Here is a 25,930-nt window from a genome sequence, read left to right as displayed (position 1 = left end):
CCCAGCTGGGGAACGTTAACAGTTTGCCCACATATATATAGGGCGCCGGTACTCTTATGTGTTGTTGGCACAACAAGCGGGGGGATCGATTGCGTCGCCTGTTCTCCCAGCTGGGGAACAGTTTTCCCGCATTTTTTGCCAGCTGCTTGGCTCGAGCTCGAGCTCGACTCCTTCTGTACTCGTGCTTGATGTGCCTTCCTGATTTGGCGCTCATAGTCTGAGTCAACAGGCTTGGGAGCTGGTGGTCTAGCCATATGAATAAAGTGGTCAATCGTTTCCTCAGGCACTTTCTCCCTTGGCGGCGGTGCCAGTTTCGGTCCAAAATGGGCGTCCACTTGGGCCTTCACTATGGCTCTGTTTTGCTCCTCGGTCATGTCGTAAGGCCTCTGAGGAAGAGGAGCGAGGCTTGGACCATATTTATATCGCTTGCCTCCGCATGTACCTCCTATACTACCTCGACTCGTAGCGCTACACACCATAGCTGCGGCGGCTCTCTTCCCCGATTGCTGAGGCGGCGGAGACGGCTGACGTTGCTGAGTTGGATCAGGAGGAGTGGCCTGACGCTGTACCGGACTTGAAGCAGGAGGAGTGGCCTCACGCGGTGTCGGACTTGAAGCAGGAGGAGTGGCCTCACACTGTGCCGGACTTGAAGCAGGAGGAGTGGCCTACTGCTGTGCCAGACTTGGAGGAGGAGGAGTGGCCTCACATCGAGGAGGAGTCGGATGACGACGCGGTGTCGGTGGCCTTCGAAAGATGATGCAATCCTTTCTCCATAGGATGATACGATGTATGGCCTCTCCCAGTGTGTGCTCCTCGTGTTGTCCAGGAATGTCAAGCTCTAGCCCCGAATATTGGTCCACCACCTCATCAACCACGACACGAGCATAGCCGGCTGGAATCGGGTTGCAATGGAAGGTTTCTTCGGGGGGATTTGTATAAGCAACGGCGGCCGCCACCTTCATGGATATGTTCTTCATTTGGAAGTGTAGCTCACAGTTGGTGTTCTCCATGATGTCATCCACAAGGTATCTATCCAGCAGTGCGTCCCCAGGGGCGGAACCAACGCTGCTTCTCGGCATAGATGGGACGGTGCTATCCAATGCTGGATCATCCGCTAGCTGCTGCCGCTGCTGAGACCCCCTTTCCTGGCTAAGTGAGTCGATCTGCTACTGCTGCCGCTGGAATTTGAGTGCCAAGTCCGCGTGCGCTGATTCTAGGCCTTGAAGGCGTTCTGCTTCCTGCTTCCTCTGCTCCTCCTCCATCTTCCTCTTCTTCTCCTCCTCCATCTTCCTTCTTGCATGGGTCCTGTAGTCGATGTTCCATTCCGAAAAGCCCTCATACCAGGGAATAACGCCCTTGCCTCGTGTTCTTCCCGGGTGTTCAGGATTTCCCAGGGCGCGCGTAAGCTCGTCGTTCTCTCTGTTCGGCATGAACACCCCCGTTTAAGCATCTTCTATTGCTTGAAGTAACTTCTCTTCGGCTCCTTTTAGACTTGCCTTCTCGGAAACCAGGCCTGTCTTCGGGTCCAACGCCCCCCCCCCCATGCGTATAGAACCAAGTTCTGCACTTGGGGGCCAGCTCCTAGTAATTGGAGCGACCCCTGCATCCAGCATATCTTGCTCAGACTTATCCCACTTAGGCATTGCCACCGCATAGCCACCTGGCCCCAGCCTATGGAACTGCGTCTTTTTTGCGGCATTGGCCTTGTTTTTTCTCGACCGTTCCTTAGATAATTCTGATTCCTTGAATTTCATGAAAGCGGGACAGTGTTCTCTTTGCTTCTCCAGTGTTCCCTTGAATTCTGGAGTCTTCCTTTCTGCAGCGATGTAGTTGGCCCATACAGTTTTCTTGTGGGTGTTGAATGCAACTGCCATCTTCCTAAGAGAAGCGTCCTTGACTTTCTGCACATCTGCATCAATGAAATGATCTGGTAGCGTGAAATGTTCCATTAGAGATTCCCAAAGCGTTTTTTTGCTCTGTCGTCAACCCAAGTAACATCTGGACGTTTATTTTTTTGGCTCTTTCCATTCTTGAATGGAGATCGGGAGTTAGTCTTTCACAAGAACTCCGCACTGACGAGTCCAGTTGTTCGCAATGTTCTTAGGCATGAGGGGTTCGCCATTAACTTTGATGGAGTCGATGTTGTACTTTACACCCTCCTTCAACTTTTTTCCCGGGCCTCGCTTTGTCCTGCTGTTTGTAGAAGCAGATTTGCTCGATCCGGAGGGCTGAAAGAAGAAAGATCGATTCGTTGATATATCTTCAAATCAAAAAAAAACATGTGATGATCACCAGATGCCTGCTTATATAAATGCATACCTCGCCGGTGGTATTTGTTATTTCAAGATCAACATTGTCTACCTCATCATAATCATAGTTCATGACTTCATCAGCTCGGTCGTCGAGATCGAATATCTTATCATCACCCTCCCCGGTATTGTTCAGGTATTGGGAGCCATCATCTGCTTCATTCAGATCATCTGGCCTGCGAGGGCTGCATATGATCTCGAACAGGGCCTCTTCTCCCTCTCTGCCGGTATTGTCCGCCATAACTTTTATTTAACTAATCCAGAAGAAATGTAAAACAATTTAGTATTCAAATTACAATGCATGGATGCAACCAATAAGGAAAAACTGAATCATATAGTACATATATAATATGCATCGTCTCGAATAATCTATAATCTCAAATACATCGTCTCAAATAATATATAATCTCGAATACATCATCTCTAATAATATATATAATCTCGAATACATCGTCTCGAATATTATATATCGAATACATCACTGGCTAGGTAGCTAATAAAGATCGAATACTACAGAAGAATCTAGGCCACTCGCGGTTCCTAAGGCACGGGCGGTGGACACCCAAAGAGAAGGAACCATCACAGGATCATATGTCCGATCATCTGCCCAAACAACCCGCCAGGTATTGGAGAACCTGACGTCCATAGCAGCCATGTAGCGACGGATGTGCTCGTCCTCCTCCCTGACACGGCGACGCACCACCTCCGGCGGGGCCAGCTCCCTCTGCACCGAATGTGGCCCACGCGAACGCCACCAAAGGAGATCAGGGTCGACGACGGGACCCGGGGCCGGGTTCCTCACCAAGCGGCGCGCCCCTGAAGATAGCACCTCCCATTTCCAGCACGGCGGAGCCCAGTCCCGGACATGGGTCCTCTGAAGCAGGACGTCGTCGCGAACGGGTCGACGGCGAGGATGCGGGCCGGGCATCGTCGAGAAAAAATACTATACGCCGCAAAAGTAACATTTTTTAAATGATTGGATTGTGACTTATATGCAAATTCTAAATTTCTATAACTAAAATTATAAGTAAGTAAAAACTAACATTTCTATAACATTTCTGTAACAATTTGAAATTAATCTAATTCATCTAGCTAAAACTAACATTTCTAAAATTTCTAACATTTCTAACATTTCTATATACTATTTGACGTTAATCTAATCTATATATAATTAATTAATACATCTAAAACATCTGTATAAAAAATAGAAAAAACTAAAAAACAGAATCGTGTGTGTGTGTTTGTGCGCGCGCGCGTGTGTGTGTGTGTGCGTGCGTGCATGTGTGTGTGTGCGCATGCGCGTGCGCGTGTGCACCTACGGCGCCGGCGGCGCGGCGGCTTCGATTGGAGGGAGGAGAGGGGCTCACAGCGCGGGCGACGGCCACGGCGACGGCGAGGCGACGGTATGGCGAGGCAGAGGGGACGGCGGCGACGGTGACGGACGGCGACGGGGACGGCGACGGGGGCGGCGACGAGGGGCGGCGGCGACGGGGCAGAGGAGAGAAGAAGCAGAGGGAGAACGAACTGACGAATTTTTTTGAAGTGTTTTCTTATATAGAACCCACCTTTAGTACCGGTTGGAGCCACCAACCGGTACTAAAGGTCTGTTTTGGCCAGGCGAAGTGGCGGGAACCGCACCCCTTTAGTACCGAGTGGTGGCTCCAACCGGTACTAAAGGCCCCCCTTTAGTACCGGTTGGAGCCACCACCTGGTACTAAAGGGGGTGCGCTGCCAGGCGAGGGGCGCAAAGTTTAGTCCCACCTCGCCGGGCGAAGGGCAGCCGCACTGGTTTATGAACCCAGCCGCGGCTGCTCCCTCGAACTCCTCTGTATAGCAGGCTTCTGGGCCTAACTATGGCGCACTGCCCTGTGAGCCTGCTGGGCCTTCTGGGCCTGAATTTGCACACCCGATGTCTGGCAGGCCCACTAGATAGCGCCCCAACAATTTTTTATATAGTTTTTTATTTTTTGCATTATTTATTTTCTTCTATTTATTTCTGAGTAATTTTTTTATATAGTTTTTTTATTTTCTGCTTTATTTATTTTCTTCTATTTATTTGTGAGTAGTTTTTTATATAGTTTTTTTCTTTTCTGCTTTATTTATTTTCTTGTATTTATTTCTGAGTAGTTTTTTTATATAGTTTTTTTCTTTTCTGCTTTATTTATTTTCTTCTATTTGTAGTGCTTTTCAGAGTTCATTTATAGTGCTTTTCAATTTCAGGGTCATTTAGCTCAAAACAAATCAGTAAATGCATTAAAAATAGCAAATTATATCAGAAAGGGTTGAAACTTGATGACGTGGCTTTGAATGGCGCCTGCTGAACGCAAAAAAAGTCCTGCGTTGTAATAAGTTATTAAAAAATTTAATTGCCGGTGTAACAGATGAGTTCTCGTCCGAAACCCTGATACTTCGAAAGAGATTGTCCAGTTTGTACACGAAGTGCGTCCAGTTTTTGCCGTGACCCTCTCTACTTTATCGCACATGCTATGTGGGTGAAATGATGATACCATGCCAAGTTTTAACATTTTCAGAGTTCATTTTGTAGTGATTTTCAATTTCACGGTCATTTAGCTCTCTAAACAAATCGGTAAATGACTGAAAAAGAGCAAATAATGTCAGAAAGGGTTGAAAATTGATGACGTCGCTTTGAATGATGCATACTGAACGCAAAAAAAGTCTGGAGTTCAAATAAGTTTAAAAAAATGAAGTAACTGTGTAACAGATGAGTTCTCGTCCGAAACCCTGATACTTCGAAAGAGATTGTCCAGTTTGTACACGAAGTGCGTCCAGTTTTTGCCGTGACCCTCTCTACTCTTTTGCACATACTATGTGGGTGAAATGATGATACCATGCCAAGTTTCAACATTTTCAGGGTTCATTTTGTAGTGATTTTTAATTACACGGTCATTTAGCTCTCTAAACAAATCGGTAAATGACTGAAAAAGAGCAAATGATGTCAGAAAGGGTTGAAAATTGATGACGTCGCTTTGAATGCTGCATACTGAACGCAAAAAAAGTCTGGAGTTCAAATAAGTTTAAAAAATGAAGTAACCGTGTAACAGATGAGTTCTCGTCCGAAACCCTGATACTCCGAAAGAGATTGTCCAGTTTGTACACGAAGTGCGTCCAGTTTTTGCTGTAACCCTCTCTACTCTTTTGCACATGCTATGTGGGTGAAATGATGATACCATGCCAAGTTTCAACATTTTCAGAATTCATTTTGTAGTGATTTTCAATTTCACGGTCATTTAGCTCTCTAAACAAATCGGTAAATGACTGAAAAAGAGCAAATGATGTAAAGGGTTGAAAATTGATGACGTCGCTTTAAATGCTGCATACTGAACGCAAAAAAGTCTGGAGTTCAAATAAGTTTAAAAAATGAAGTAACCGTGTAACAGATGAGTTCTCGTCCGAAACCCTGATACTCCGAAAGAGATTGTTCAGTTTGTACACGAAGTGCGTCCAGTTTTTGCCGTGACCCTCTCTACTCTTTTGCACATGCTATGTGGGAGAAATGAGGATACCATGCCAAGTTTCAACATTTTCAGAGTTCATTTTGTAGTGATTTTCAATTTCACGGTCATTTAGCTCTATAAACAAATCGGTAAATGACTGAAAAAGAGCAAATGATGTCAGAAAGGGTTGAAAATTGATGACGTCGCTTTGAATGCTGCATACTGAACGCAAAAAAAGACGGGAGTTCAAATAAGTTTAAAAAAATGAAGTAACCGTGTAACAGATGAGTTCTCATCCGAAAGCCTGATACTCCGAAAGAGATTGTCCAGTTTGTACACGAAGTGCGTCCAATTTTTACCGAGTGAGTGGAGAGAGTGAGGACATAAACATGTCAGCAGAGAGTGAGGGGCGGCCGGCGAGGGAGGACCGGCGCGGGGGGATTGAGGGGGAGACCGAGTGAGTGGAGAGAGTGAGGGCGTAAACATGTAAAAATATACATAAAAAATACATTGATTATCAATGATCTTTTTGTGTACAATCTGAATTGTCAACATGAGTCCTCAACGGTTTAGAAACCGGTGAAGACTCATATTGCGACCACAAATTTTACACATAGAGTTCAATGAAGACCAAGTGCTTGTGATAGTTTGAGAAGTAACATATTTAAGGTGGTAAAAATCTTGCTAGGGGAGCAAGGTGGGACTAAAAACAGCCTGCCACAACCTCTTTACTACCGGTGCATGCCACGAACCGGTACTAAAGGGGCTGGCCGGGCCCCAGCCTCTTTAGTACCGGTTCGTGGCATGAACCGGTACTAAAGGTTCGCACGGAACCGGTACTAAAGATCTCCTCCCGCCTAGCCGTTTGAACCGGCACTAATGGACACATTAGTGCCGGCTCAAATACAAACTGGGACTAATGTGTCTCACATTTGACCCTTTTCTACTAGTGTGATCATTTGTGTGTGTTAGTATTGGTTGTGTGCATCCTAGCTATGTAGAGGCCGAGTGTGTACTCATTATGATTGTATCCTCGATGCTACATTATGAGTCAATAAAAACATCCTTTATCGAAAAACAATCAGACATAACTATGATAATCAAGTGTCAAGAAAGTTGATGAGATCGACACAAGGAGCTATAAGAAGGTGCAACTTAGGAGTTGGGGCCAGATTGCATATTGAACATCAAAGATCAAACAATCAGCCAATAAGGTAAGAAAGTCTCAGAATGTGCTATCAGCAAAGAACAAACTATCAACAAGGATGATAGTGTATTTGCTGCTACGGCCATCCAAGTGACATGGCATGTTCTACTAGTAGCAGTACTAATCTATATCTATCTATATCTATCTATCTATCTATCTATCTATACCTTTATATCTATCTATCTATCTATCTATCTATACCTATACTAATTAGGCACTTCCTAGGAATTCCCACGTTAATTAGATTTTACGAGCCGTTAATCTGGTGAGACCGAGCCGTTAATCTGGTGAGACCGAATTATTACGGTGTAGATCGACTAACATAAAAAAAACACGTATCTCTATCAATTCACAGAAAGAAAACATGCATCTCTCTTAACGCATCGCCCATGAACCAACTCCCTCAATCGCTCACGTCTAGGACATGTTATCCAATACTACCACATAAGGGAGTCTTGCTCCCTTGGGTTCCTCTAATTTTCTTAGAAAGAAAGCAAAATCTTTCTTATGTATAGTTGCACAACCCAGCTTTTGATCGGCACGTCACACTGGATCCTGCCTTTGGGGAGCGGTTGCAACCAATTTACCTTCTTTATACATCTCCTTGATCTGACAAACCTATTCCCCCCGGGAAAAACGATTTTCTATCTTAAAGAAAACTAGAAAAAAAACATATGGTTCCCATAATGTCGTGATGCAAGCCAACTGTGCCTCTTTCCTTTGTCAAGCCCTTCTCATCTTTGTTTCTTCTATGCATGGCGTGTGTCTAGCCGTCGCCGCCGTTCTCCTCTTTCCACAGCAGCGCCATCAGGACTTTCCATCTAATCAATATTAACTACAGGTTTTACTCACGGCCATACGCTGATGCGCCGACTTACACATCAGGATCCGTGCATCCGTCAAGCCAGAGGTTCTTCAGTGTCCCTATTCTATGCCATAGGTTTGCAATTGCCGCACTAGATTGTACATATCTCGGTCCCTAATGAAAATAGGTTGCTGCAGCCGTGTGAAGCTGACGTGAAGCATATATTATTGCCCTTACCAATTACTCTGCCGATGCCGGCTGCAGAACTTGCACAGGTACAACTTTCTGTAGGTATGTAGCAAGGCTCAATCCTAAATTCGTTGAAGATGGATACTTTAGACAGCAGCAACATGCAGATGGACATGTACACAAGCCGGCTGTGCAAGCAGACAGGTGGATTGATTCCGGTGTGAAAAAGAGCCTCCACAGCCAATGCGTAGGGCAGCCACCAGGTGACTGTTCACTGTATTTGTTCTATAAATTCTATCTCATCTTCTCCCTTTTTGGTTATTTTGTTTTCCCATGAAGTACAATAGATATGAACTGAGTATTTGTCCTTTGGATAGATGAAAAAGAGATTAATCTTTTCTAAATATCTCCATTAGATTTATTGTTATGCTTTGTTCAGTTAACAGAGATTTAGATGATAATTTGTCACAGAACCGAAGTCATATCTTGATCCATCATGTGTACTCTTCAGGTTATAAAGGATGTCATTTCAGCAGTTTAGTTCTGACTTGAGCTACAAGAGGTGTACTTTCTTAAAAAAATATGTGTATTGCGGACAATGCTACCAAAATACCATGGCACACGTACTAGCCTCACTGGTTTACTTTTCTCATGCTGCATTGTCATATTTATAGACCTATGTGCTTGATGGAGAAACAAAATCCCTGCCGAAGCTATTCTATCTAATGCTAAAGCTAGCGTGTTCTGCTACACCTGCTAGGAGTTTCCTCGGATTATTAACTGGTCTACTCTTTTCGTATTAGCCAACACTTATCATGATTTTTGTTGTCATTTGATACAGAAAATTCCCTTTCGGATAACAAAACTGCTGCTATTTTAGCTATGCTCCGGATTCAAATTGTTGCTTTAGCTTCCATTTTATTTCAGGCTTGGTCATACTGAAAGATTAATAAGGAGAATTTTTTTGTCAATTGATCTAACCATAGGAATCATAGTTTATGTGACTTACTAATTGATTGTTGGTCCCTATCTACGGTAACTACTTTTTCTAGAAAAAATGGTTTGTAATGTTGATTCATTGCTAATGCTACTTACATTTTGTTTTCAGAGATAGCCCTTTAAAATTTTGTTTAGGTAGTTTATTTATTTTTGTAAATGCATTTTGTTTATTTTAGTATATATCAAGTACAATTAACTAATATATTTTTTCAAATATCAATTAAATGTTTTAAAATCATCTGGTTGTATCGACTATGGAATATGGATGCTATGGGTAAATAGTTGTCTTCTTAATTATGTTCGTACAAACTAATGCCTCCTTTGCTTTTATGTCGACAATTTTTCATATATTTGATTCCATTGCTTTTATGTTCGTACAAACTAATGCCTCCTTTGCTTTTATGTCGTAATTATGCTTCAGATGTTAAAAAAAATGAAGATGTGGAATCACCTGGTAACTTAATTAAGATGTCATTGCTCATTCACGAAGCAAGAAAACATAATACAATAAATGAGGTGCATGTGTTCACATCAGGTGATCAAACGTTTTCAATTTATTGCCTGATTTTGTTTACAATTAGTCATATGACCCAATGGCTGCTAATAAGTTATTTTCATTTTGCTTTGTATCTCCGATATTCTTTCTCCGTAAACCATTTTATGGTTCTCTACTATTTGCATTATAAAGGATTTTTTTGTTAATTTTCCATATGATGGGGCCAAGTAAAATAAGGATATCAAAAATGAGGATCCAGCAATAAATTTGAGAGTAAGAAATATCTCATAAAAGCCAGAACAATGAAATTATTTTCCAATATATTATGCTGCTTTGCAAAAACATAGTTGGGAATGCAGTTTCCCTTACATTTTGATCATGAAACGTGAATATATGATAAGTGTACGCTCAATTTGGGTGTTTCTCCGAAATTCGCCTAACATTTACTTATGTTCTTCTTCGAACTAACCAATCTTAGACATACTGACATATCGTAAAAAAGGTTTAATGATTTCAATCCTAATATTTAATAGGTAAATACTGGATATCTAATATTTCAGACATATTTAAGTGTCTGTGTATCCAAGAAGCTATTAATATCACCATGCCTTCCCAACATGACTAGCACGTGCATCCACACGGGTTGACGACTAGTAATAACTAATAAGCGGCAAAGAATAGAGCTTATTTTTTGCGGGCGCAAAGAATAGAGCTGTGGCTCATTTGTGACAGTATGTATAGACACTACAAGAGGAAAACACACCAGCCTGAACATTCAGACATGCCTTGTGGAGAATGGAGGTTCCTCATCTTCTTCTTGCATCTCATGAGACGAAATTATTGGGATTATGCTCTCTTGCAGGCAATGCTCAGTAAAAAACATACAATATTATTTCTTTGCAATGTTCACCATTCCTAAGAACTTGCCATTGATATCGCAACGTAACACATATTTACTATTAAAGTGGACCAAAAGCTCACGCTCGTTGAGCACAACCATTCCACTGAACCACCTCACCATTGTATCAAGTGGTGTACTCCTTTTCCTTTTGAGAGAAATTAAATCAAGTTGTCGTGATGCCTCCAGCCTCGGTAGGTCAATACGGTATTTAAAGGACCAATTTTCGGCCTTGTAATCCTGCATCATCCACACATCCAGAGTGGGGTGCTGGGGTAAGAGGCCGCCTGAGAAGCCCGAGAAAGCAAGCGCTCCCTTCATGTCGAACAACTGCTCCTTACCGTACAGTTGGGCCGGACTACGCATCCACCGGAATGATTCAGCTTCTGTATCGAACACAATAATATCTTCACCATCTTCTATACTCGCTCTAGCACCAAATTGACGCCAGTGCAAACAGCCCCGATGCTGGATTGGCTTCGCACATTTCAGCGCCATCAGTAACTGTTCGTTGGAAGCCCACGAGCCCGTTGTCATTCTAACTCCGACGTGCCTCGGCTTGTCGGATCCAACTGTGAGGACGTATAAGCTGAATTCAGGCGAATGTTCTGATTCTGAGACCCACAGCACCCTATATTCTCCGGTTGGATGATGCCGGTAGAAACCAACTACGGCATTGTGGATGTCTTTCCCAAATCGAGGCCGCGGTAGGAGAGCATGCTTGCGGATGACTGGATTGCACATGTAGAATTTATCTCTCCACGAGACGATGATGAAACCGTCACAGATGCCTTGGAGACAAATCTCGTTGCGGTGTTCGAGACCTGGGACGAAAGGCCAGAGCTGCTGATTAGTGGTTCTAGCGCCAGCATCACGGACGACAACGAGACTGGCAGGCCGCCCGCACCCGTCGATGATGGGGAGCGACGGCTGGCGGCGATGGTGTTCGAGCATGAATTCAGGCGTGGACGTGGCACCGTTCCACGACCTGCAGACGGCACGGCAGCGGCCGACGTCCCTGGGCGGCAACCGGACGAGTATCAGGTCGACGATCTCCTCGGGAAGGTCCTCGAGCAGGGCCGCGACTCTCTTGCCCGGCATGGTGCCCTCTGGAGAGTGGAGACCCGTTTCAGTGAATTGCTTCAGCAACCAGTGATGGTTTTACCCTGCACCGCGGCGAACAATGTCGGCGTGAAGCTGAAGTGCAGCTCGGTTGAGACGAGGTGGCGATTAAGGCGGGGTCAAATTTAAAGCGACGTGCTCATCCGAACCCAGGCAGGACGCGAGCTCGATTCGGACGCACCCCTGGTTCGGTCCATCGCTTTAACTGGGCCAAACATCCTTTCTTATTGGGCTGAGTTGTGCTACCTTGATGTTTGAGGTATAAGACCCTAAGTGGGCCAGATCAGTTATGTTGGTTTTCTTCTATTTTCTGTATAGGCGTACGATATGAACAGAACGATGGGACGGTTTCGAGCCCTTCTTCAAAAATGGCTACAAAACTGGTTGCTACAGAAATTTAACAAATTCACTTTTTACAAAATGTTTCTAATTTTTGTAAAATCTTCGTGCATTTCAAAAGTGCTCAAAAATTATTAAAAAATGTTCGAAAATTCAAAATTTGTGGGGGATTTTAAAAAATGATCACAAAATTTTAGAAATGTTCCCCAAATTTCCACACTAAATAAATCATGAAATAAAAAAGGGTAGCGCTACCGTCGGCCGATGGATAATTTAAAAAGATCTGCCGCCTCAGTAGTCGTTGGATGGAGTGTCGAGTAGCCGTTGATCTGTGCAACAAGCTTGATGTTGCGCTCATCTCTCTGCAACAATGGTCGTGTTGCAATCTTCCCCTAGCCATTTTTCTCGTTGGTTTCTGCAGCAGGAGTCTTGTTGCGCTCATGCTTCTGTAACAAAGACCTTGTTGCAAAACTTTTTCAGTTCATTTTTTTCTTCGATATATGCAACATGAGCCTTGTTGCGCTCAGCCTTTTGCAACAACGACCTTCTTGCGGAATTTTTTGGACCATTCTTTTCCGTTTGATCTATGTAACATGAGCTCCGTTGAAGAGAGAATTATGCAACAAGAGTCTTGTTGCAAAAAATCTTTCCCTGCAGCGGGAAGAAAAACACGGCCATGGATGGGAGGCGAGTGCAGCCATGAATGAGGGAGGCGAGCATGGCTGCGGGCCATTGTTGAGCAACACCGTGTGTTGCCGCCGCCGTTTGCAACACTGTCGCTGTTGCATATACCACAACACACGTCTGGGCCCGGCCGCCATGACCGTGGGCATGGACAAGCCCAAGCTTGGGCCGGCACCTTCCTGCCACGCTTGTGTGCCCCATCCTCGGTCCTGCCCCTGCTGCATGCGTATGCCGCGAGCTCCACCTGGCCCTCGGCCCTCTTTGCAGACTTGATTTGGGAGAATGGAGTGCGTACAGGGATTGAGGAAGGAAGAAAATGGTTGGGGCATGGGAGGAGATAAGGTTGAGTGTGTGTGGATTGTTTGGATGATACGTGGCTGGAAGGGCTATGTGACTAAAACGACATTGTGTCCACACGATCAAAACGGATCGGACAACATGTATTAGGTGACTTTTCAAATTTGAAAGGTCGAACCTCTTTAAATTTGATAACATTTTTGTAGAAATATATCAATATCCGTAATATCAAATCGGATTCTTAGATTCATCATGAAATGAATTTTCAAATTTTTAATATTATTAGTATTGTGGAAGTCGATATTTTTGCCTCTGAACTTGGTCAAAGTTAAAGTCGACTTTTCAATAAACTAATACACCTTTTTTAGAAGGGAGTGAGTATTTAGGTTTGGTTAGTGGGGAATATGATAGAGTGTAGATGGTAGAGTGTATTTATTTTTTACTCATATATATAATGCGGTATTCTGGTGGGCTTTCGCGGTGTGATTTTGTGTTGTCTGCTAATCAACTCATACTTATTTGGGAAAATTTCTGCGTCGGTGGCTGCATGTACTATATTGGTGCTACAGTGGCACATGTTGATGCTATTTTTTCGGTGATGAGAGGGTGCCTAGGTTTGATGTGTTTTTATACACCGGTTGCTTCCAATTGATTTGAAAATTTGTTGACCCAATCAAAATCATGAATCAAATCCAATATTTAATTTCTCAATGCAATAGAAGAGCTCTAAAATAAGAGAGCATAGTGGATTAAAATAATATGAGTGAGATTGTTGACCCGGTCAAAATCGATGACCCAATTCTAAATTGGTGACCTCGATTGAATAAGAGGCCTCCAATTCTAGGGAGCTTAGTGATATATGATATAGTATTTGGATGCAATTTATATTAGTCTTTCATACAAATTGGAAGAATGTATATTCTAACCAAAAGTGTTTCCGCATCATATCGACACGTAAGTCACCTACCTAGGAAGCATACGCTAGTAAACTCCGCAAGCATGTCATCCATGAACATGCTTTGTAAGATCCCGTAAGGCCTAATTCTTCTTCTTATGATCAATCCAACCATTGATCAAAATGTTAGACGTGGGTTCTATTTCATCTTTGAGGATTAGGCGTGGTCTTCTAGACTAGCAAGTTTCCGGTCAACTAAAAGGAAGAGTAACGTTTCAGTGAATCGTTTCGGCAACCAGCTTAAATTCAGCAAAACAAGTAGTAAAAAACACACTCGAGGAATAATAATAGACAGGGTTTTACCCTGCACGGCGGCGAACAATATCGGCCATAGCGGACAAGAGGAATTTGGGCGGCGAAGTTGGTTCAGAGCTGCGTCGGGGAAAGAAGGCAGGAGAGAAGGGTCTTCGCGTGAAGCTGAACTGCCGCTGGGTTGAGGCGCCAAACTTCACAAGGAACGTGGTGGATCGTCCACGCCCAGACCTATTTATTGTTGAGTTCCTCTTGTTTCTACGAGTAGTAGTGAAGGTATTGCGTTATCGCAAAAAAAAAGTAGTGAAGGTATTGCGGTCCATGTCGGACGGAGCTCAAACGGATTTTACGAGGGGCAAAACCATGTAGGACGGGCCATCTAATTCAATGGGACCACAATATCTGGCGTCCATGCGCGCCAGGGCGACCCCGATTGACCCAGAATGGCCCAGCTAGCTGTTCTTTTATATTAGAAAAAAATCCATGAACTCCAAAAAACATTTCTTATAAAAACACATAGAAAATCTAAAAATTGAAAAATTCCATGCTCTGAATTTATGAAAATATCGTCCTCTAATATCAGAAATTAACCATGAATGTTAAAAAAGTCAAACTTGTCATGGTCCAACAATTTGAGTTGCCCTGTGAACACAAAAGAAAGAACATAAATGCCATGATCAAAAAATGCCATTCAAAAATAACAAATGCCATAATCGTTTTGTAGTGAAGCGGTGCAGAATGGAATGTTTGGTGTGTTGTTTCCCATATCCATTTTGATGGACGGACACTGGAGATATACGATAATATGTGAACATTTAAAGTTTGCTCAAAGTTCAGGTTCTTCATGTTTTGGGTAAGAGATAGCAAAAATCAACGCATACATCATAAAAAGAGAAGAGATAATCTAATACTTGATCTAAATCTTGCGAGAGCATTGTGATAGTACATAATGGTTTGAAAACGTGAGAACAATAATACATAGCCTGAATTGTCAATCATATTAGAAAAATATTGGGTAATAAAAGCTTATGAAAATACAACCGAATTTGCTAATGGAAGGTACTTCTATGTAAAGGTAAAATTTTCTTTTTTTGCCTGTGAGAAAGTTTCAATCTATTCATCTCTAATCATGGTAGTACAAAGGACACCAGAGGTAATAAAAATTACAACCAGGTCTATGGACCACCTAGCGATGACTACAAGCACTGGAGTGAGCCAAAGACGCGCCGCCGTCATCGCCCCTCTCTCGCTGGAACCAGGCAAACCTTGTTGTAGTAGACAGCCGAGAAGTCGTCATGCTAAGGCCCCGTAGGACCAGCACACCAGAGCAGCAACCATCATCGATGAATAAAGTTGTAGATCGAAAGTATCAAACTTGTAAACACCCAAACCAAGACGAACAAAGACTGGATCCAAACAGATCCACCAAAGACCAACACCGACTGAATCCCGTGAGATCCGACGGAGACACACCTCCGGTTCGTCATGCTAACAATATAGTACTAGCAATATATTAATGCTCTAAATTAGTCCAGTTCTCCTGCTTCCTTTCGCCGTGGATCAGCCCCCTCTCTGCCACAGCAAGAGAACGATGGTTAGCATTTCGAACAGAGGAGTTTTCCAGAACATAACTTCAAACTCATGTGAATGCCATACAAGTTTTGATTTCACCATTCAATCTGAATAATAAAACTTTTCTGTTCTTAACCAAGGAAGCATAAATCCTAGAGTGTCTTTATTCGACCAAAAGAATGAGAACAATAACAGTGGTATGAACTTGCTCTGGCTACGCATAGAAATTTGGCTACTGACAATATCAACTTAAAAGATAGCAAAGAAAGATCGGATGACAGAAGCAGCACCTGTTAAGTGGCTTCACTTGCACCCATCTACTTGGCCGGGACATGCACCTGCTTCTGTCGACGTGCAACATATTCTTCGTAGTCCGAGTCACTCTCAGACTCAGAGATCCATCCATAGCAGGGACGCCTTGTGCGACCAGTTCCTGTAGATACCGGATGTGGCGGCCCAGCTGTGAGAGCAGGTGGGTCCATGATCATGGGGATCACTTCCCCTGTTTGCTCAACGGCTAACACAGTCTCAGAAGGTTGTGCCTCACTGTCAACCATCACAATGGGCATGGCATTTTCTGAAGGTGGGTCCATCATTGCTGCTTCCAGTTGCTGCATTACCAATACCAACCAAATCCCATGTAAGAATTGGACAACATGCATGAGCTTTGTTGCTGGAAGGAATAAGAAACCACAATTAAACATTGATAGCCCAAGGTATTAGTTTGGAGGTAAATCCAGTTTATCACAAGTAACAGGAGTTTGTGCACCCTAAATGTTTTCTTATACTACAGAAAGTACTGACGGCCAACAAGTTCAGTTGAATTACAAAACCAAGTGAGAAAATACTACATAGTGCAATGCTAAATACTCCCTCCGTCCCATAATATAAGAGTGTTTTTGACACTACACTAGTGTAAAAAACGCTCTTATATTGTGAGACGGAGGGAGTATATACAACACCAATTCATCAGTCAATTATGTCAGCATAAAAGAAACATAGGAGATATCAACTGGCTCACTTCTTTCAGCTGGCAGTATTGACTGTTGTCATTTTTATGAATATAAACAAGTGTTTACGTGAAAACACATAACATTTTTTATACAAGACCAACAAAGCAAATAAGCACTGAAAAGTAATCTCCAAAAAATCAAGGGGATTAAGAGAGAATGGCCACACAAATCTAGGTGAAGTAATCAACAAGAAAAAAAAACAGTAATCAATAACCGATCATAAATCTGTAAGATCAAGTAACCATATACTCGAGCACATCCAGCCGTCGCACGAATCTCTCATGGAGTCATGGCCGGCCACTCTCGACTTCCCGCGACTGCCGTCTATCACCATTTTCACCAGTGAGGACAGTGTCGCTTCCACCATGCTCCTGCTCAGCGACGCCGGGGAAGACGGCATGAAGACTCCACCGCCGCTCATCCCTGCTCCAGGGGAGCCTGTGGTGTGGAGCGACGACACCAAAGCAGCCAGCACCATCTTCTCTGATGCCATGAGCGTGTTGACCATGGTCCCGGCGCCCATGGCCTTTGACCCTTCGCTCTCCCCTGTCCCTCTCAGGGTCAGGGAAAAGGGCGCTCAAGTAACCGGTGGAGGGGGCAAACTACGACAACAACAACAACCGGTTCTCCTCTCCCCCAGTGTTCGTGCCGCACAAGGAAGTGATAGAGGCTCTGGAGGTTGCTGCAGGAGCACCTCGACTCAGCAAGCGTCACAGAGCATGGAGAAGGCAAGTACGTGAAGATGGCTGAAAGGGCCATGTAGTGGAAGGTCAAAGTCTCAAAGTGGTGGAGGGGCTGGCAGAAGGGCAGCAGCATGCTATGCAGGCCAAGAAGCGCAGGAACGGCCTTGTTATCCAGCGAAGGAAGCCCAGCCTCCGCTGCAGGTTGGAGATCTGCTATTCCTCGGTAAAGAATGCGGCTTCACTGATGAGGAACTACTTCAGCTTAAAAATGCCGCATGACAGTTCAATGATGTTTAGTGAACCATCCCGGGTTCTGTGGGGAAGCACTAGTCCTGTCAGAGTGCTTGATCCCCCTCATGGTTGCGTGGGTCTACTGTTGCTTTTGCTCTTCTTCAAGTTGCAGTTTATCAGTTGTTGTTCGAGTCTGTTCTATGAACTCTGTCGACATGATCCATGCCATATGTTGCTCCTGTGTGTTTATTAATGTCGAACAAATTCAGTTCTATCCGTTTGTGTTGTTGGAATGTCAGGGGGGCTGGGTGATGAAGATAAATGCGAACTGGTCAGAGACATTCGTCTCAGAAATTTGACGTCATTTTCTTCCAGAAAAACAAACTGAGTTCTTCTCATATTTAAAAAAGAGCAGCTTCTTGCCGCGCCACCTCCTCTCTTCTGTCCATCTGGATGCGCTGGGATCGGCTGGAGGTGTTTTGGTGGCTTGGAACAGTAACTTATTCCGTTCTAGTGTTTCTGTTGTCAAAAGGAGATCTGCAACAGTTCATCTTGTTTCAGCTACATCCAACTTTCAGTTCTGGGCTATGAATGTTTATGGGCCAACGTCTGCTACTGAACGTGAAAGTTTTCTGGGTTGTTGCAGGAGATTTTAACTGCGTCAGAAGTCAATCTGATAGGAACACTGGCAGGGCGTCGTTGTCGGAAATGGTACAGTTCAATGACTGGACTGGATTAGGCATATGCAACATTCGGACAGGGATTTCACCTGGTCCAACATGCAGACTCCTCCAATTATGACTAAAATTGACAGGGTTTTTATTGATGCAGATTGGGACTTATCCATGCCTGATTCTTCGTTGCACAGCTTGCCGCAAGTAAGTTCAGATCACATCCCTCTCATATTTTAAGCCACTACCTCCATTCCTACCACACGGCTGTTTAGATACGAGAACAATTGGAAATTCAGGTTTGGGCTCTATGATCTGGTCAAAACCACATGGGGCTTTTACTCTGAACAAACTGATGCTGCATCAGTCCTATGCTACAAGTTGAAAAGGCTCAGGCGTTGCATCACCAACTGGAAAAAAAAACTTTGAAACTGGACAAAGCACTCCTTACATCATGCAAATTTACTTTGGCTTTCATGGACTAGATTGAAGAGGGGAGACCGTTGACTGAGATCCTTTTCAGGGATATGGTGAAAAGAAAAGAAAAAAAAACTATCATTCATTTCATCGCTCTGGCAGCTAGGCAATGAGGAAAAATTGATTAGTGTGTCTTGGGAGATGAGGATACAAGATTTTACCACTCCAAAGCGTCCACTCGCTTACGGAAAAAATTATTAAAAACATTGAGGTTGATGGTGTCCCAAATTATACCCATGCTGCTGAAGAGGGTATACTAACTGACTTTTAAAGGGATTTGATGGGAACACAAGTGGCCACAGCGAATGATATTGATCTCATGCTTCTGTACCCCCGGGCTGTCGATTTATCGGATTTGACTAACCACTTTACTGAGAAGGAAATTATAACTGCTATAAAAGACATTCCACGGGATAAAAGCCTGGGACCGGATGGTTTTTCTTCAGCCTTTTTCCAGGACTTTTGGCCTCTCATAAAAAATGGTATATGCTCTCCCTTCACAATTTTTGACAGGGGTCTGCAGCTAGAAAGAATCAACAGATCCTATATGGTTATGCTTCGGAAAAAAGAAAATAGCTGCTCTCCCGGTAACTTCAGGCCTATTTCGCTTCCTAACTGTCCTGTTAAATGGATCACAAAAGTTTGAGCTGCTAAACTTCAGGCTTTCATTACACTGCTAGTGGATATGATCATCTGGCTTCATCAAAACCAGATGCATTGCTGATAATTTCATGTATGCAATGGATCTTGTTCAAATTTGCAGATTAAGAAAGAAAAGGGCTATGGTTTTGAGGTTAGATTTCACAAAAGCTTTTGATACAGTATCGTGGGATTCTCTGTTCTATATTCTCAAAACTAGAGGATTTACTGATGATTATGTGGATTGAGTCCCTTTTGACTACTGCTAAGACTGATATTTTATTGAATGGGATACCAGGCAAATGGATTAATATCAGACACGGACTGCGCCAAGGAGACCCTCTCTCACCACTTTTGTTGATTCTAGTGGTTGACGTACGGCAGCAAGTCATCAAAAAATTTACGTCTGAGGGGTACCTTCGACATCCAGTCGTCAGCATGATGCCATGCTCTGTGCTTCAGTATGCAGACAACACTTCAATTATTTTGGACGGGGGTGTTGATCAGGCTAAGCTCCTTAAGGACATTCTAGATGCCTTTGCTAACACAACAGGGCTTAGAATCAACTTTTCCAAATCCACTTTCGTCCCCATCAACGAGGAAGCTGCTAACATTTCTCAAGCTGCCCGATAGAATCCTTCCCCAGACTTACTTGGGGCTGCAGTTGTCGGACTCCAAGTTGCCACGTGAGGCTTTCCTTCCAGTGATCTCTGCAGTCCCCAAATGTTTGACAGGGTTCTCCTTGGGTTTCCCCTCAAAGGGAAGTCGCCTAACGCTTACAAAATCAGTTCTGTCAGCTATCCCTGCTTATCTTATGTCATGTCATGCATCAAATTGCCTCAATGGGTAGTTAATGAGATTGACAGATTAAGGATATTGTTTCTTTGGAAAGGAAAAGAGAAGACTAAAGGAGCTGATTGCTTGGTCACTTCGGACCAAGTTTGTCGATCAATTCAAGGACTTGGAATTAAAAAATTAAGTACTCAAAATGATTGTCTTCTGATGAAATTTGTTCACCGCCTCCTTACAGCGCCAAACATTCCGTGGGCAAGATGGGTCAGAATAATTCATTTCAATAACAGGGATGTAGGTGATCGCCTCCCTCTTAATACAAGAGCATGGTCACAAATCAGCACTCATTTAAGGGGTTAGAGAGAGGTGACTTGTGTGCAAATCGGAGATGGGGAGGCAACTTCATTCTGGAAAGACAAATGGCCTACTAACGGCCCCTTTTTTATCCAATTCCCTGCCATCTACTCTCATGCGCTCAGGCCTAACATTTCTGTTGCAGACTGTAGGAGAGGCGGAGAATGGATAATTCACACTCGACATATCACGTCTGATCGGGCGGACAACAAGCTCCATTCACTTGCACTCTTCCTCAACTCTGTTGTCTCCAAGAGGGGTCTCTGGACAACCGAGCCCTTCATATGAATCACTCAGTACCATTCTCTGTTGGAAAATGCTACGAGCTCATGAACAGTAACATTTGGAACTGTTCAGCACCCAAAAAATGCAAAGTCTTTGCCTGGTTACTTGTCAAACACAGGATTGAAGTTAGGGTGATTCTGAAAAACCAAGGAATCGTCAACAATGACAACTGCCCATTTGGCTGCAGCAACCATGAAACTGTCTCACCTGGTTCTGGAATGCAGCAGAAGGAAACATATTTGGGAACTCCTCGGCGTCCGAATGAGTGATGTGGATCAACCGGCGGACATTTTTAGTGACGGAGAAGTTCATCTCTGTACTCTGAAGACAAACGAAAATCTTGGGAGCTGATTGCAATCACTTTAATTTGATCTATCTTGCTAGCAAGGGACCGAAGGGTCTTCGATGCCATAACTACCCCTGCCCCGGGGTACTTGCGAAACAATGCACGGCCATGGTTAAACTCTGGTCAAACAGGGCTAAAGAAGAGAAACTTGTGTCTATTCAAGAATGGATTGCGGGCTGGCCAAGGTAGTCACCTTTTTCTTTGCCCTTTGTTCTCCTATTCTGCACTCCTATTTTGTTTTCTTTTCACCCGTCTCCCTCCCTTTCTCTCCTGTTATGTACCCTGGTTTGTAAGAACTGGTGGACAAGGCGATTTGGTGCCCGAGCCCAGCTGGTCCCGATATCCTCTCCTTCCGTTTCGCGCTCGGGATATGAGAAAAGAGGCCTGACGCATCTGACGCTGAATTGTGGAAATCAGGTGGGAGGTGAAATACGGGACGGAACAGTGCATTGTACGTGGGACCCAGACATAGCGGTGGGACAACGGAGATGCGTGAGGTAGCTGGTCCATCGACCAGAATGTTAGTGTTTTTACCGTGCTAGGATGAGATCAGGGGAACAGGACGTCGGGGTAAAAGCTGAGCCGTCTGTCAGACACGTCTATGTGATACACATGCGCGCATTGGCTGTAGGCGGCGACCCAGCCCCATCCAAATCCCCCGGTCCATCTAGCACGTCGTTGTTCATTCTGGAAACCCTTGCCGAACCCTGATTTGCGCTGGTGCCCAGCCCCCTACCATTTTACTTGCGGCGGCATTCGTTTTGCGCCGGTGGCCATTTGAATGGATGATGTTGGCATGGAGTTCCTCCTCGATGCCGTTGACAGGTTAGAGACTTCAGATCTGCAAAGTTCTTTAGCAATTTTCAGTGTGTTTTCACTGACGCGCCATGGCCGCCGCCGTTGCCGTTGGTTTCTCATGTTCCCCCTACACGAGGAGTTCGCCAATAGTCATGAGCAGCCAGATCCGGTCCCTATGTCCTTGTTGGTAAACAGCGGACCAGGAGTTGCCCTCCCTGCGGAATCAGACTTTGGCTATGGTTGTGGTCAGCAAATCGGCGTCGAGGACAACAATAGTACACGAGCTGGAGTCCGGCGACGACCTGATTCATCGCCGACGAGGTCTGCGCATCACCTGACAGAGTCAATCTGCAGGCCCATGGGTGGACAAAAAGGTACGAAATGAAATACGTGGAGTTGTAGGATTACATCTTTTATGTCTCCTGTCCTGACTGAACATTATTTGTGCGTTGCTTATACAGTATTCAGTAAGAACTTAGCAGTTAAAAACTGGATAGTTAATCTGAACAAATTGGACTACTTCGTTACCGCACCCATATTAACCCCCCAGGAATAACCACAGGCACCATGTTGCTAGCCTTGTTCCGTACAATGAAAAAAATGTTAGGAAAGAAAAATTGAATTTTGGTTTCCATGATCGCAGATTACGTCTGGGTAGTGCGCCACCAGACAGGACACCATGCCCTTCCTGAATTATTGCTATGGAGCAGTCGATTTGCAAGTACGCGGAAGAGTCGTCGAAGAGTGTGATAACGCCCGTACTCGGGCTGAATTTTGATTCGTTAGGTGAGGCATGCGACTTCTACAATCTGTATTCGTGGGAGATAGGCTTTGCTATTAGATATGGTAAAAGCAGATTGAACGCGGAGAGGACAAAGTGCATGCAACAGATTGTGTGCGGGTGCTCGGTGAGTTTTCATTTTTGTAATGTATTCTATGGCGCGTAGGGAAGTGTTTGACCGATTTGTCGTGGTGAAAAACATGCAGGGCAAACCGGAAACAGAGAACAGTAGGTCCTGCAGATGTCAGTGTCCGGCCTTGATTAGGTTGTTGCGCGCAGCAGACAACAGTTGATACATCACAGAGCACCGTGAAAAAGCCACAACCACTCTATGTCGTTGACGATTGGTGAAAAAGTGCACGGGCCGTCTCACAAGCACATTGATGTGTACACTAAAGATTTGATAAAGCAGCTAAGGGAGAACAATGTGAATCTTGGAAAGGTGTACAACATCATTGGCAGGTTTTTGGGGTCGATCGAGAAGGTGCCATTAACGAAGAGGACTCTAAGGAACATTTGTGGGAAGATCAGCCGTGAGCAGGCAGAAGACGATGTTAGGAAGACTTTGGAGGTGTTTGCAGACATTGTCAATGATGACCCTGGTTTGACATATAAAGTTTTGGCAGAGAAAACAAGGTCAAAAACCTCATGTGGACTAACAGAAGCAGTCGAATGCAGTACAGGTTTTTTAGTGATGTGGTTACATTCAACACAACCTACATGAAAACCTTTGGTCTTTTTGTTGGGGTTAACAATCGTTTTCAGAGCATTATACTTGCTGGTGTCTTGATGAGGGAGGAACAAGTAGAGAGCTTCAAGTGGGTTTTTTAGTGAGTTCCTGCGGATGATGGGGGGGCCTGCACCAAAGACTATTCTGACAGGTGAGTCAACTAGAGTTTTTCACAAACCATGTTTATGAAAAGAATGTTCAAGTTCCTTTAGAACGATCCTATATATGAATAGTACGTTGGACCTAGCTCTTGCCATTCATGGTTGCAGATCAGAACAGAGCCATGGAGGTGGCAATCAAGAAAGTTTATCTGGGGACTGTGCACAGGTGGTGCAAATGGCATGTGCTGAAGAAAGCCAAGGAGACATTACGGCAACTGTATACGAAGGAGTCTGATTTCCAGGCCGAATTCCATAAGGTTGTCAACCACATGTTAACTGAAGATGAGTTTGAGGCGGCGTGGAACATGCTATTAGATAAGTACAATTTCAGGAAGCACACGTAAATACCTCATGTGAATGTTCTCAGTTCGAGCACACTGGGATGTTGTGCAGCCACGTTTTAAGGGGAACTAACTTTATTCAACAGTTTAGGTCCAGCATCAGTGCTTTCCATGGCCTAACAGCTCCAGAAAAGCAAAGAGGGGTCGGGAGACTGACAAGTAGCAGAGAGAAGGCACCGTACGAGGGTCTGAATAAGCAGATCAGATTCTACAGCATATGTAGGCGCGAGGGGCACAAATGGACTACTTTCCTGAAAGAGGGGATGCACCAAAGAAATCACGGAAGCTTGGAAAGTGCAAGAATTGCGATGTGGGAGGGCACTGCCAGACAACTTGCAATTTTTGTAGAATGAAGTCTGAAATACTATTTCTGTTCTATTGTTAAGAGGATTTTCTAGTGTGTTTGTGTGAGCATTGCTCTGCGCTTGTTCCTCACTTTCGAGAGTCATGATAAGTACTCTAACTTTTAGACCTAAACTATGTTTCCTGATCATTTGTAGAATGATGCTTGCTTAATTGTAAACTGGGTGTACTTGCTTCACCCAGTTGGGTGCTTTAGTCTTTTATCTGAATCTTATTTCTGCTGGACTCATTCTGCTAGGGGCCGTCAGGTTTATCTGAACCTTACTTCTAGTGGCTTCATTCAGCTAGGGCTGGGACTGACAGGTTCTACTAGAACACTATATGTTTACTGTGGTCTAGATGACACTATTGGGACTGCAACTAGTGCTTGGAGTACAACACATGTGCGAGCAGTGAGTAGCGAAGGAGTGGATGAGGTAAATCGGCATCTGTTGTGTGTTTAGTTGTGTCCTGTGGATTGAACACTCGACGTACACATGATCAGGCTTCCGTGTAAATTGACAGAAATATCACACCCAGAGCAATCACATCAAAATATGAGACATGGATAAGCACAAGAGCGAGCTCACCTGAGCTTCCTCCTCATCATCATCATCACCACCACCGTCATCCGCATCCGCATCCCCATCCTCCTCCTGCGGCTGCTGCACGGCCTGCAGCTGCAGCTTGTCCTGCTCCTCCTGCATCTCGAAGAGCGCGTCCTGCACGACGGAGTAGCAGCTGTCCTCCAGGAACGGCCACCCATCCCTCCCATACACATCCTGAGCACAGGGACGAGGCCGAATCAGCCACGACCGTACAACCATAGCGCCCGCCGGCTCCCGGATCGGCCGACGAACCCGCGGGAGGAGAGGGGGGGGGGCAAGGAGAAGAGAGGGAGACCAACCCTGAGCAGCCGGTTGACGACGCTGCGGACGTCGGCCTTGCGGTAGCCCATGATGGCGAAGTGGTCGATCGCGGCGTCCATCCGCTGCGTCCCGCCCCTCGGCCGCCGCCGGGACATCGCCGGAGGGGGTGGGCGGAGGCCGCGCGCGTCGCTCGGCTCGTGCGGGGGAGGGGGGAATGGCGGCCGCCGGCGGCGAGCTAGGGCTTCGGCCTTGCTCGATTGGGGAGTGGAGCGGAGCGGGGGCGAGTGGCTGTGGAGTTGCGCGGCGTACTGATGGTGGGTGGGGGGAAATATCTAGTGTACCATCGATGGCATGATACGCTGCTCCAGGGATGCATGGTACGTCAGATCTGAAATAGAGGGGCAGGATCAAGTCACTGATGCATTTACACATGGCCCCTTGGAACATTTGCACCTTTGCCCCTATATAGAAAGTAACATGTCCTTTGCAAAAATTGCCTTGGACAGTTTCGTTGGTTGTTTCTCCCGGACCAAAATGATAAGCACAGTACGTTGATTTCCATCTGATCTTGCACTTTTAAATCCAGAAAAAAGAATTAAGACAACGAAACTGAAACCGCCACAGATAATTAGATCATTTGCATGCTAAACACTAGCACCAGTACTAGGGCGACAGCATGCATACTAGATCCAGCTGAATTACATGGCCACCAAGGCTAGTTAATTACAGATTCAGTTACTACAAGATGAGCTAGTCTGAGCAAAATTACAGAATTAGATCCAAAACTGACCATGACAATGCCCAGTACTAGAACGAACCACTAAGTTGGTCATGGCTT

At 44.7% G+C, this 25,930-nt stretch overlaps 2 protein-coding genes across 2 annotated transcripts; both read right to left on the bottom strand.

Moving 5' to 3' along the window:
• Positions 1-10,349: 10,349 nt before the first annotated feature.
• LOC109751549 (F-box protein At5g18160-like) lies at positions 10,350-11,459 on the bottom strand. The gene has a single exon (XM_020310429.1). The coding sequence runs from the start codon at positions 11,457-11,459 to the stop codon at positions 10,350-10,352; it is 1,110 nt and encodes a 369-aa protein (XP_020166018.1).
• A 3,527-nt stretch (positions 11,460-14,986) lies between these two features.
• Positions 14,987-25,406, bottom strand: LOC109751552 (uncharacterized). The gene is made up of 4 exons (XM_020310432.3): positions 25,131-25,406; positions 24,814-25,005; positions 15,870-16,190; positions 14,987-15,579 (listed from the first exon to the last, which is right to left on the bottom strand). Exons 1-3 carry the CDS (start codon positions 25,245-25,247, stop codon positions 15,897-15,899), a joined length of 603 nt encoding a protein of 200 aa, XP_020166021.1. The 5' UTR covers positions 25,248-25,406; the 3' UTR covers positions 14,987-15,579; positions 15,870-15,896.
• Positions 25,407-25,930: the final 524 nt, after the last annotated feature.

The sequence above is a fragment of the Aegilops tauschii genome, chromosome 7 (genome assembly GCF_002575655.3).
Source record: "Aegilops tauschii subsp. strangulata cultivar AL8/78 chromosome 7, Aet v6.0, whole genome shotgun sequence".
In the NCBI taxonomy this organism is placed as follows: domain Eukaryota; kingdom Viridiplantae; phylum Streptophyta; class Magnoliopsida; order Poales; family Poaceae; genus Aegilops; species Aegilops tauschii.
The sequence above is the reverse complement of the archived record's forward strand: the minus strand, read 5'-3'. Positions and strand labels throughout refer to the sequence as shown.